Source organism: Rhineura floridana, chromosome 1 (genome assembly GCF_030035675.1).
Source record: "Rhineura floridana isolate rRhiFlo1 chromosome 1, rRhiFlo1.hap2, whole genome shotgun sequence".
Taxonomy (NCBI): domain Eukaryota; kingdom Metazoa; phylum Chordata; class Lepidosauria; order Squamata; family Rhineuridae; genus Rhineura; species Rhineura floridana.
The window spans coordinates 185,276,602-185,289,673 of NC_084480.1; the positions used below are offsets into that span (position 1 = coordinate 185,276,602).

Sequence of the window (13,072 nt, forward strand, 5' to 3'; positions counted from 1 at the left end):
ATCAGTGCACTTTGGCGGTACCGCACCTTCCCCATTGTGTGCGTGTATCTAGCCCTAGCCACGCTGCGCTTTTTAAAGAAAAGCATCCTTTTTTCCTGGCAGTGTAATTAGCGGTCTTGCACCTTCCCCATTGTGTGTGTGTACTTAGATAGTGGCCAATAATACACCTCGACTTCTCACTTACTTTTTGGAGTCCTGATTGTTTAGTGGGCGCTTAATATTGGTGGGCGTACATCCACGATCTCAGCACCTTCCCCATTGTGTGCGTGATCCAGACTTTGATCTCAGCACCTTCCCCATTGTGTGCGTGATCCAGACTTTGATCTCAGCACCTTCCCCATTGTGTGCGTGATCCAGACTTTGACATGGCAGAGCAGAACCCAGAGGTCCCACAAGCCTCAAAAGAAGGTAGTCAGGGCATCGCTCCATCTCTACGCAAGCCACCTAACACAAGCCCGCTAAAGCCTTAGCCAAGACTAAATACCTGTCTGGCCACGGGCTGCCCAAAAGGGCATGCTACGTTGCACCCCCACTCCCGGAGAAACCTCTGCACGCAGCGGTGCCTGCGCTCTTTCAGTCTCCTGAGTCTTCAGAGGATGAGTTTGAAGGCTTCCCCAGCCAAACCCCTTGCCAATCTGACCTGACTCCATCTGTGCAGCCTCATGCGCCTCCACAGGAACATACTCTACCTGCACCTCCACCTGCAGGGATACAGCTGACTCCAGATTTTCTGCTACAGTTACGAGAGATGCTTGTGTGCCTATATCAACCTCAGCCTCCTCCTCATGTATCCTCTCAGCCGGAAGTTTCGCGGTAGTCTACCTCTGCAAGACTACCGAGCTGCCATGATGATGCCCCGCTACCCTCACCTAACCCATTTGATGTGGTCAGGGGCAGAGTGGGCATGGAATCCTCACAGATGGAGGACTACTTAAACCTTTTCCAGGCTGACCCTGATGAATGGAGTGGAGAATCTGACCCAGATGAGGACTACTCTTACCGCCTTTTCAACCCGGCAGACATCATTCCTCTGTCTCGCAGAGTAATGGACACCCTCGGCATTCAACCAGAACAAACACCACGGGTTGCCCCTCCGGTGAAGGGTGCCAGAGTCCTCAAGTCGCCTAGATCAGTGGATCATTTTATCCCTGTGCCAGATCCCATTAACAAGCTGGCCAGAGAAGAATGGGCCCGCTCTCTACGTCCGCGCCGTTCCTCCACTTTGGCCAACAAGCTGTATACCCTGGCCCCGGACTTCATGTCATTCCTGAACGTCCCGGGGGTGGACCAACCCATCTCCAATCTCGTGTCTCGGTCTCTCCTCCCGAAAGAAGGAGACTCCCAGTTCAAGGATCCCTCGGAGAGGCGGCTCGACTTTGTCCTCCGAAAGATCCACGAGGCATCCGCCCATTCCATCCGGGCCTCTGCTGCCGCCTCCATCTTCTCACGGGCCTCCATGATGTGGCTAGATGACCTTCTGGACGACCCTAACCCGGATCCCGCCAAGCTACGGAAGGGTCTACTCAAGGTACACAAGACTGCTGGATTTGTGGCTGATGCCACGTTAGATGCAACCCACCAAGGTGCACGGGCTCTGGCGGCTGGCATTGTTGCTCGTCGAACCCTATGGCTTCAACATTGGGATGCTGACTCTACCGCCAGAACTAACTTGTCCATGGCCCCATACTCGGGCGCTATGCTCTTTGGCGACGATGCACTTAAAACTGTCCTGGTCGATCCTAAGGACAATCGTAAACCTGCCTTAGCCACAGTCAGAAGAGACGACCGCAGACCATTTCAGCTGTTTACTCCTTACCGCTCCTTCCAGCCCTTTCGGAGGGGATGACCTGGTGGACGAGGACAGGATACCAGTCCTACAGATTTCCATCCCTCCAGGGCACCCTGGCCCAGACAACGTTTCCAGCCCAGAGCCCAATATCAAGGCAGGCAAGCCTCTTCAGCCTCTTACGGCAGAGGAGCCCGTCAGCGCAGGCAGTTCTGACACTTTTCCCATTGCGGGCAGACTCTCCTTCTTCTCCAGCTCCTGGCTCACTCTGACACAAATCTCTTGGGTCAGGGCAATCTTCACCCAGGGGTACAACATAGAGTTTTGGAGGGAACCCCCGGACAGATTTTGCCTCTCCCCCGTCTCCAAGTCATGCAGGGCGGCTATGCAGGATGACCTACGCCATCTTCTAAACATAGCCTCTATAGAGACAGTACCTCCATCCGAAATGCTGCAAGGCGTGTACTCCGTCCTCTTCACGGTCCCCAAGCGAGATTCCTCATGGAGGGCGGTCCTAGACCTCAAGTTTCTCAACCGCTTTGTCAAGTACCGCTGCTTCAAGATGGAGTCTCTGGCGTCTATTGTGGAAGCTGTACAACAAGGGGATTTCCTAGCGTCCATCGACCTGAAGGACGCGTATTTACACATTCCAATTTGCTTGGATCACAGAAGATTCCTGAGATTCGTACTAGGCCACCACCATTTCCAATACCGTGCCATGCCATTCGGCCTCTCCTCGGCTCCTCGAGTATTCACCAAGGTGATGGCCACCATGGTGGAATCTCTTCGCCTACAGGGGGTTCACATTTACGCCTATCTTGACTATCTCCTCCTTCGAGCATGCTCCCGGGACCTGGCCAACAGACAATTCCAGTTCACGCTAGACGCCCTAGATGCTCACAGCTGGCTGATCAATGCCGAAAAGAGTCACCTGCAGCCAACCCAGCACCTCCAGCACCTGGGGGCTATACTGGACACCTCTTTAGCAATGTTTTTCCTGTCCCCAGATCATATTGCCACCATCACAACCATGGCAACCTTACTGATACATCGCTCAAGGGCAGATGTCATGCTTCTGGCGCAGTTCCTAGGGTCAATGATTTCCACAATTCACATCGTCCCTGGGCTCGACATCATTCGAGACCTCTACAATGGGCCCTCCTACCTCTTCAGGCGGACATCACCAAGTCCAACCATCGTGTGATTCCGCTGGACCCATCGTTGAAGGAATCATTCCGCTGGTGGGTAGCGACAACCCACCTCAGCAAGGGGACGCCTTTTCGGGACCCAGCCAGAGTCCTAATCACCACAGACGCCAGTCTGTCTGGCTGGGGAGTCCATTGCAACTCCACCTTCGTTCAGGGCGTGTGGTCCACTCAGGACCTAAATCACAACATAAACTGGCTGGAGCTCAGAGCTGCTCATCTGGCCCCTCGACACTTCCAGCCTCTGTTCTCTCTACAACACGTCCTCATCCGTACGGACAACGTTTGCGTGAAATCTCATATCAACAGATGGGGGTACCAGGTCCAGGGTTCTACAGGAAGAGGCGACCCGACTCTTCGACTGGGCCGAGAACCATCTATTGTCGTTACGAGCAGAACATCTCAGTGGGGCTCTAAACGTGACCGCCGATTGGCTCAGCAGGCAACAGGTCAACCTGGGGAAATGGAAGCTTCATCCGGCAGTGTTCCACCTCCTCTAGCTCCGGTTTGGCCCCCTCTCGGTGGACCTCTTCGCTTCCAGCCACAACTGCCAGCTGCCTTGTTACTTCTCGAGGTACCTAGAGTCGAGGGTGGAAGCAGTGGATGCGCTGACGACACCATGGCCAGACGGGCTTCTGTATGCCTTCCCCCCGATATCCCTCCTGGGCAGGACGTTGACGAAACTCCGACAAAAAGGGACTCGGATTCTTCTAATAGCACCATACTGGCCTCGCAGACCTTGGTTCTCGGACCTTCTCTCGATGTCAGTTGTGGACCCCTGGACCCTCCCATTCAGGCCGGACCTTCTCACCCAGGAACCAGTTTGGCATCCAGACCCGACCTGGCTGAGCCTGACGGCCTGGCTTTTGAACGGATGCAGTTGAATACTGCCGGACTTTCTCAGGGGGTGATAGACACTATCTTAGCATCAAGACGACCGTCAACTACTCGCATTTACCAGAGTACTTGGCGTGCCTTCTCCAACTGGTGCACTTCCAAGGGTTTTTCAGCACCTCACGCCACTGTACAGCATGTTCTACAGTTCCTATACAGAGGTCTGACATTGGGACTGCGACCAAACACTCTGCATCGCCATGCCTCCACCATTTCCTCGATCTTATCCATTTCCTCATCGCCCCCCCCCCGGGAGCTCACCCGCTCATCAAACTTTTTTAAGAGGGGCTGCCCGCCTTTCTCCGCCTGTACGCCACCATTTTCCTTCCTGGAACCTCTCTAAGGTCTTGCAAGCCTTACAGCGCTCGCCGTTTGAGCCCCTTGCTTCAGTACCCCTCAGACTGTTATCTTACAAAGTTCTTTTTCTCGTTGCTATTACTTCTGCAAGAAGAATTTCGGAGCTACACGCCTTATCATCGGCCTGTCACCTCTGCATGTTTCATAAGGACTCAGTAATTCTGAGGGTTGACCCATCCTTCTGCCCAAAGGTCACCTCAGTATTCCACTGTGGCCAGGATATTATACTTCCTTCATTCTGCCCAAAGCCGGTCCATCCCCTCGAAAAGGCCTGGCATTCGCTGGATGTTAGGAGAGCACTCAAGGTTTACCTCTCTCACACCCAAGACATCAGGCAGACAGAAGCATTATTTGTATCCTTTCACCCTAGGTCTTTGGGAAAAAAGGTTTCTAAATCCACTTTGTCCTGTTGGCTACGAGCCTGTATTTCTATCACATATCAGTCTCTTAATCTGCCAGTGCCGCCTAACATCACGGCTCATTCCACCAGGTCAGCTGCCGCTACGGCAGCATTCCTAACTAATGCTCCTCTTGCTGACATATGTAGGGCGGCGGTATGGGCTACCCCTAACTCCTTCGTGAAGCATTATAAGATTGATCACTATGCTTCGGCTGACGCCTCCTTCGGGAGGCGTGTTCTTCAACATGTCCTTTCTGATTCATAAGCTGTTTGTAGTCCCTCCCTATTAAGGGGCTGCATTGGTACATCCCAATCTGATGGCTGGCTACCTGTGGAAAATGGTCCATTGGACTCACCTGAAGGGTGATTTTCACAGGTACGCCTGCCATCACGTCCCTCCCTTGTGGGGGATTTCTAGATAATTTATGCTATAAGTTTAGTGCTCTGTTCTGTTCTCACTTAGTTAAAACCTGTGTTTTTGGTAGCAAGTTCTATGATGTTTCCTGTTCCGGTTTTCCTACCTCTATTTTCCTTGCTGCTGCGGCCTTTGGCCTTTAGTTCCTTTCAGATATACCACTTTGGACTCGTTGCAAATGAAGACTGGAGCGGGAGGGGCCCGAGGCCCAGGTTTTAACTCTAGTGCATTCTTGCCTTCAGACTCTAGATGGCAGTAGAGCCCAATCTGATGGCAGGCATACCTGTGAAAATCACCCTTCAGGTGAGTCCAATGGACCATTTTTCTTCCCTTCCTCATTTTCAAATTACAGACCTCTCTTTTACTCTATAAGCACTATGTACATTGATGGTGGTATAGAAACAATAATTGGTTTCATTTTGACCTAGGACTGGGCTCTTGGTGTTCTGCATGCCAAGATAATTGCTGCCATAACTCTGATGGGCCCTCAGTGGTGGCTGAAAACAGTTATTGAACAGGTAAGAACTATTTCTTTGGTATGGGGAAGACAGACAAAACATATAGTCCGCTTAACTGCGTATACTAGGGGTAGGGATGTGGCCTTCCAGATGTAGATGAACTACAAAGTCCTGTCTTTCTTGACCGTTGGCCATGCTGTCTGGGGCTGATGGGAGTTGGAGTCCAGCAATATTTGAGCCTGTTTTGTGATATTTTGTGGTGCTGTTTATTGATACTGTTGTAGTTTTTTCTTATTATTATGTTCTGAATTGTTTTTATTATATTGTTTTGTTCTTGCTATGGAAGCTGCTTTGAAGTCATCTGGTGATGAAAAGCGGCATACAAATACTAAATAAATAATAACATCTGGTAGTCTACAGGTTCCCTGTCCTTGGCCTATTCTGTGAAGTCCTTTTTTAACTACCTGTAGAACTTAGCATCTTTCCTTTGCGTGAGAGTTTGGCTTAATAACCCTAAAGTACTACCGCAATTTCAGTATGGAACTTTGTTTTCCTGCACAAGAAACTATGAAATAGCCAAAATATCTCTCTTTGCCTCCTTTGCCAAACCATGCTATCACAGTGGTTACCACTTAAAGGAGAATGGGACAAAAGTTGATGCAGTTTTTTTCTGAGAAGGGGTGTCACTAGGGTCAAGGAAAAGAGCGGGGAGAAAGCAGCCCAGGGAATCAAGGAAGAAGAGTGCAACATGGGAATTACAGATGTAATTCTCTGTGTTTCAGTAGTAAGTAAAAGTACATTTTATGGTGCTACTCTTTATCAAAGTAAATATAACAAACAAATGTTACACAAATTACAACAAATAATGCTAAATAAACTTTTCTTACTGTGCAGGGCACACCTTTACCAAACATTCCCCCCCCCCCAAAAAAAGATGAGTAGATAATACTGACATTCCTTTGTAGTAATAAATATGTTTTTGTACAATATATTTAATAGCAGGTGCTGGACAGTCTTCCTTCATGCATCTTGACTGTTACCTTATTTTTTCAGGTTTATGCAAATGGCATTCGGAATATTGACTTACACTTTATAATACGGAAGCTTGCAGCACCTGTTATCTCAGTTTTGTTGCTTTCTCTTTGTGTACCTTACATCACAGCTTCTGGCATTGTACCTTTACTAGGTAGGTACAGATGAGCATGCAGACTTGATTAAGATATGAACTGTGGGAAATCCAAGGGTCATCAAAACTATTGTTAAAATGTCCACTGTTTACTTGGCACATTTCAAATGAAGGTTCCGTCAAGTATATATCCATTAGATAGCTCCACTTTATTTACCACATTTTGTATATTGCCCAAAGATTCAAGAAATATTTCATTTGCTAGCGTAAGTGAAAACATCCTATCACTTGGAGAGTTGCATAGTTTTGGCCTGCTTATATGACCCTGATGTTCTGTAGCAGCTGGTGGGCTTTAGGTGAAATGTAGAAATTCCCATGTTTGTTTTCAAATAATATACTTCTAACCCATTAAAAATAGAATAGAAATATGTGTTAAATTCAAAGGCCATGGATAAAATACCACCCTAAAAAGAATTATTTCACATAAACAAAAATAACATACTGTATTAAATATGCAAATATTTATATAGAGGAAACTGTGTAAAAATATATAAAGATAATAGGATGGGGAGGGAGAAACTATTACAGAATAGCTGTACTTCACAGTCCAGCAACAATGCAATCTTATGCAACTGTATTCAGAAGAAAGTCCTGTTGTGTTCAATTGTAGCCTTAAAAGTATAATTAAGATAACCTGAGTGCAGAGTCGCTCAAAGAAAAGCATGGGTGCAGCATTCAGAATTGAATAATTGATTTGAGATTATTTTTGCTTGGAATTACCCTTTCAGATCTGCTCACAACTGAATTGTGCAGTTGAACTATAAAGTTTTGGGGACATTTTGACAGACATTTGCAGTTTGGCTGTAGTGAATTGCGGATTCCCCTTGTAGATAAGCCATGTGTCTTCCCCAGAAAACAACCACATTACTTAGTTTGCTCTATAAAAGGTAAAGGTGTCCCCGCACTTATAGTGCGAGTCGTTTCCGACTCTTAGGGTGATGTCTTGTGACGTTTACTAGGCAGACTGTATATATGGGGTGGGATTGCCAGTTCCTTCCCCGGCCTTTCTTTACCCCCCAGCATAGGCTGGGTACTCATTTTACCGACCACGGATGGATGGAAGGCTGAGTGGACCTCGACCCCTTTTACCGGAGATTCGACTTCCTCCTTCCGTTGGAATCGAACTCCGGCCGTGAGCAGAGCTTCGGCTGCGTTACCACCGCTTACCACTCTGCGCCACAGAGGACCATATAGTTTGCTCTACAGGTGGCAGTAATTTGTTGAGGAAAAATGGCTTATACAGCAACAAAATACAGTATGAGCTCACGTTCTGAGCTTCTGTTAGAAAATCTGGTTGTGCGTACAAATGGAGTAAACGTGAGAGAGGTGACAGGGTAAGAGACCCAACATGAAACTGAGTTTTAAAAACAGGCCATAACTTTTTATTAGTTTCAGCTTCTGTGAATTTGGCTTTGCAAGGACAGAATGCTCTGATATTCTGGCAGCCTCTTCCTTGGCAAAACCTTGAATCCTAGCAGCCAGAAGAGGTTTGAAGAAAAATTATTCCATCTTCCATCAACCAGCAGCTGTTGAGATTCCATAGCAAAGGGACCAACACTGCAACATAAACAGGATCACTTGGTGGGAAGAAAGGCAAGAATCAGAGTGGGCTTGCTAGTGTCTTACTTGTTGCATACTCCCTTTGATTTTAATGTGAAGAATATGCTGTGACCTGCCTGCAGTCATTTAATTTTGTCTTTTTCCAATATGGAAATATGAAAAGAAAGTGAACCATTGAAGTAAACATGAATTCTTAGTTTTAACATGAATTCATTGTTATAAATGTAGATAAATTTTTATTTTTATAACGTGCTTGATAGTAGATGTTAATGTCTGTAATTCACTGAGACAAGGGGTAACTTATTTAAAAATACACATTTCATCTTTATTTCAGTTCACTGTTTGAAATGCAAAGACATGATTCTAACCTTTTAACTTACTTGCTCTTTTTAAAAACTTTTTGCAGGTGTCACTCCTGAAATGCAAAACCTAGTACAGCGTCGGATTTATCCTTTTCTGCTCATGGTGGTGGTTTTGATGGGGATCTTATCTTTCCAGGTCCGCCAGTTCAAGCGCCTTTATGAACACATTAAAAATGACAAGTGAGTACCTACTTTAGTAAGGTTAATCAGTTCTGGGGCAGTAATACTAGTGTCCTAAAGTTTTACAACGCTACACCCTGGGAAATGATGAGCAAAGTTCAGAGCACTGTGAGAAGTGTTCAGTACTACTGTAATACAAGCCTTTTCCAAAGCATCTGGAACTAACCATAAGATGACAGAATAATGGGTTAGGTTTACTGTGCTCTGACTAGATAGGGATGGTAATGGCACTGCCCCTGAAAACACTGAAAGCTTTTTTTCAAAACTGTTGTGAAGAGATTTATGTTACTGTGTCATTGTCTCGATCCCCCTATATTTGGAATTGGGGAAAGAAATTACAAGGTGTGTACATTTAAAATATGTGCCACTTACCAAACTTTGAATTCCATTTATTCATATAAAAATGCTTTTAAAATGTAACTATGTAGCTTTCAAAATTTCAGTGTATAGTTGCTATTGGGGTTTTAATGGATGTAAGCAAATGTTGTACCAATGAAGTCCTTTAAATAAAGACTAGCGAAGACCCTCCGTGGCGCAGAGTAGTAAGCAGTGGTAACGCAGCCGAAGCTCTGCTCACGGCCGGAGTTCGATTCCAACGGAAGAAGTCGAATCTCCGGTAAAAGGGGTCGAAGTCCACTCAGCTTTCCATCCATCCGTGGTCGGTAAAATGAGTACCCGGCCTACGCTGGGGGGTAAAGAAAGGCCGGGGAAGGAACTGGCAATCCCACCCCATATATACGGTCTGCCTAGTAAACGTCGCAAGACGTCACCCTAAGAGTCGGAAACGACTCGCACTATAAGTGCGGGGACACCTTTACCTTTTGTGAAGAATGTTCCTCATTCAATTTATCCACTATAAATAAGAATGAAATGTGATGAAAATGTAGAAGTGATGACTAAACATACATATTTTTAAAACTTTTAAATCTTAGGTACCTTGTTGGGCAACGACTTGTGAATTATGAACGAAAAACTGGCAAACAAGGGACGTCGGTACCACCACCTCAGTCTTCACAAGAATAGAAATGGGTCACATGGAATTACTTGATCTTCCCTTGCCTTTGTGTCCTTTTTCATTGGCTGGTATTCATTCTTTGGTTGGCTTTCCCAACAATCCTCTGAGCTGGGTTTTATCTTTTAATTTTGGCTTCTTTTTTCATGGCATTCAGATAGCAGTCAAGGCTGTGCACCTTTTATCTGCATCTTCTGAAGTTATCAGTGCTGAGATCTGTAAATGTGTAAATAGCAATACCCCAATACCCTGAATTAAAAATGAATGTTCATTGTACATCTTTAAAATAATATTAATTTATTAAATCTAGTTGTCACTTTATTTTGGACTGCTGTCCTGTTGACATATGTGCCACAAAGCAATACTGCAAGAGGCAAGACACTTTTTAAAAAAAGAAAAAAATCAGTTGCATTTTTATGGTGGCTATGGCCATTTAAAAATGTAATTTTTGCAAACTTGGGGGTTCATCAAGGATCTAAAAACAAAATGACTATAATAGTCAGCAGTGAAGTGGCTGTGGCAAGAACACATGAGCTTCATTTGATTTTTGAAATCATTTTGTATAACATCAAAGCTGATGTACATTTTCTATTGCCAGATTATCTTTTTCCACATGTAATATTGTAATATTGTACAGTAACTGGTAGATCAAGACAATTTTTTTCTTCAGACAGTTTTGGCATTGCTTGTTTGGCTGGAAGGCATTAATTCCTTGGCATTGAAAGACAGAATTTAATGAATGTCTAAGTACTTAAATCAAAGTTTATTAGAGCGAAGTGGCAGGAATACTTAAACCTGCTGATTGAGAGGTCTGTAGAAGAATGTGTTTCCAATGCATAAGCCAATATTTCCTTTTTACATCTTTGAAGCTGTATGATTTAAATGCTTACAGGGATTTATTTACTCTAGAGAATGGTGGAGGTTATCTGACATGGTTTTTCAAGAGCACAGAGAACATAAAGAATGGAACATGCTATGAAAGACCCTCTTTCCCCCCCCCTGAGTGGCCTGAAACATCCTTACAACCAAAGTTGCAATTTGTACTATGGACTTCATATCATACCATATTTTAAAATGAGTATCTGCAATTCTGCAAATGATCAGCATTAATTCTGCATGGCAGGGTTTTTTTTAGAAATTGGTAGATTCTATGGAAAAAGAACCTATGTAGTATTAACAGCAGAGAGAGAACCAAATAAATAAATACAATTGATTAATCTCAACAACGAAAGCACCAAGCAAGAGCCCCTGAATCAAGTTCTCTAATTCTCATATTTTTATATGTGTAATTATTTTCTGAAGTTAGAAATGAATTTTTAATGTAAATAGCTCTGAGACACACAAATAGAACAATGCTGAAGCTTTACACACAGTACAGTTGTGCGCTTGAGACTTGCAATATCATGCAATGATATGCAAAAAATGATACGACATGCAAAGACATGCAGTGGCCACTCAGGACTGTGTCCTTGAACATTATGTATATTTAATTATGTGTATTGATTAGAATACCAAGGCGTTTGTCTGCTGTCTTCAGGATATGTCTTTGTGCTTGAAAAAAAAAGCAGAAATATGTTGAGATTCCATGTTTTGGGGGCAGGAGTGGTTGGAGTCTAGATTTCTGACAATCTAAACTCATGCCCAGTAGAATAGTAGAATTGTATAGGTGAAGTGGGAGTGGGCTTTCTAATAACAGTTCACCTTTGATATTTTGCAGCATTACCTCATTTTTGACATTTTGGGCTGTAAAATCTGTTGAGGTTTATTTCTAAATAAATATTTCACGTAATTCCTAATAAAAACAGCATAGTAATGAGATGGCCAAAAACACTTACTTCTAATTCACATATGAAGTTCTTAATTTTGAGGCTTTTATGCCTCATTCTTTTGGACATGCAAATATTACACATTTCAATATTTATAATAGTGTACTTTTCTGTACAAGAGCCTGTTTTACCCTCAAATACTACATTTTCTGGTAACAAATGTGTTTGGTTGCACAATAATCTGCCCTTGACAGTCTTTTGGTTTTTTAAAAAATATCCAAGTAGTCTTACCACTGGGATATTGCCAGCAAAGCTATGCTTCTTCCTGTAGCATTTTGCAGTAATGCAGTACCTTGTAATTTTGTTTTTATCCCAGACAACCTGATCTTCAAAGATTATTAAAGTTTATTAAGAAAAAGCCTCGGCACTTGCTTATTATTGTTGCTGTTTCAAAATTATCCTGATTGGGAGTGGTTAGTTATATGCATTTCCCTTTAAAACAAAATACCTGTTGTGCCCATTCATCTTCATATGAAAATGGCGACCTAAAGCAGGGCTGTGTTCTTAAGGGGGTCAGGGAGTGGACTCAAGCCCCCACCCCCAAAAAACCCCAAGGATTTTGTAACTTGTATCAATTATGCAAACTATGCACATCTATTCTGGCATTATGTATTGTGCTTCTAATCATGAGAAAGGAATAAAACTATGTGGGGTGCATCATACTTGGCATCCCTACCTCACCACCCATTGCCCTTGTGGGGTTTTTTGTTGTTGCCTTTAAGGGCTAGAAACTTACTTTAAAATGAAAGAAAAAAAGCTTGAATTTGAAGGATGCTGAATTCTATGCCAAATACTGAATTATATGCTTTGTACTGTAATTGCAAAATGCATACAGTTCTGCCAAAGAAGGTGGTATTTGGGATTTTTTTGCAACATAAATGTTGGCATGCGGTTGTCATCTGGTTATTTATTTATTTCATTAAGCTTATAGACTGCCCCATAGCCGAAGCTCTCTGGGCGGTTCACAAGACAAGAAATAGCAAAGTACAAGACATGTATCAATATAAAACATACAAAAAAGTTAAAAATTATTAAAAATTAAAACAATGTCAGCGTATACTAAACATAATTAATTAAAAAGCCTGGGTGAAAAGAAAAGTTTTAACCTGGCGCCGAAAAGATATTAATGATGGCGCCAGGCGTATTTCCTCTGGGAGATCGTTCCACAGTTTGGGGGCCACCACAGAAAAGGCCCTTTTCCGTGTTGCCATCTTCCGAGCTTCCCTATGAGTAGGAACTCGGAGGGTCTTTGATGATGAACGTAGTGTACGGGCAGGTTCATAACGGGGGAGGCATTCCAATAGGTATTGTGGTCCTATGCCGTGTAAGGCTTTATAGGTCAAAACCAGCACTTTGAACCGGGCCCGGAAACAAATAGGCAGCCAGTGCAGGCGGGCCAGAGTCGGTGTTATATGGTTGGACCGTCTGGTC

The 13,072-nt window shown here is 44.2% G+C and overlaps 1 protein-coding gene across 1 annotated transcript in view; it reads left to right on the top strand.

The window, feature by feature from the left end:
* MARCHF6 (membrane associated ring-CH-type finger 6) overlaps nt 1-11,999 on the top strand; it is an 85,050-nt gene extending 73,051 nt beyond the window's left edge. Inside the window, exons 23-26 of the mRNA XM_061589090.1 lie at nt 5,486-5,575; nt 6,569-6,701; nt 8,668-8,803; nt 9,736-11,999. Of these exons, the coding sequence (XP_061445074.1) occupies nt 5,486-5,575; nt 6,569-6,701; nt 8,668-8,803; nt 9,736-9,826 (450 nt within the window). The 3' untranslated portion in view covers nt 9,827-11,999. The remainder of the gene's footprint in view (nt 1-5,485; nt 5,576-6,568; nt 6,702-8,667; nt 8,804-9,735) is intronic.
* Nucleotides 12,000-13,072: the final 1,073 nt, after the last annotated feature.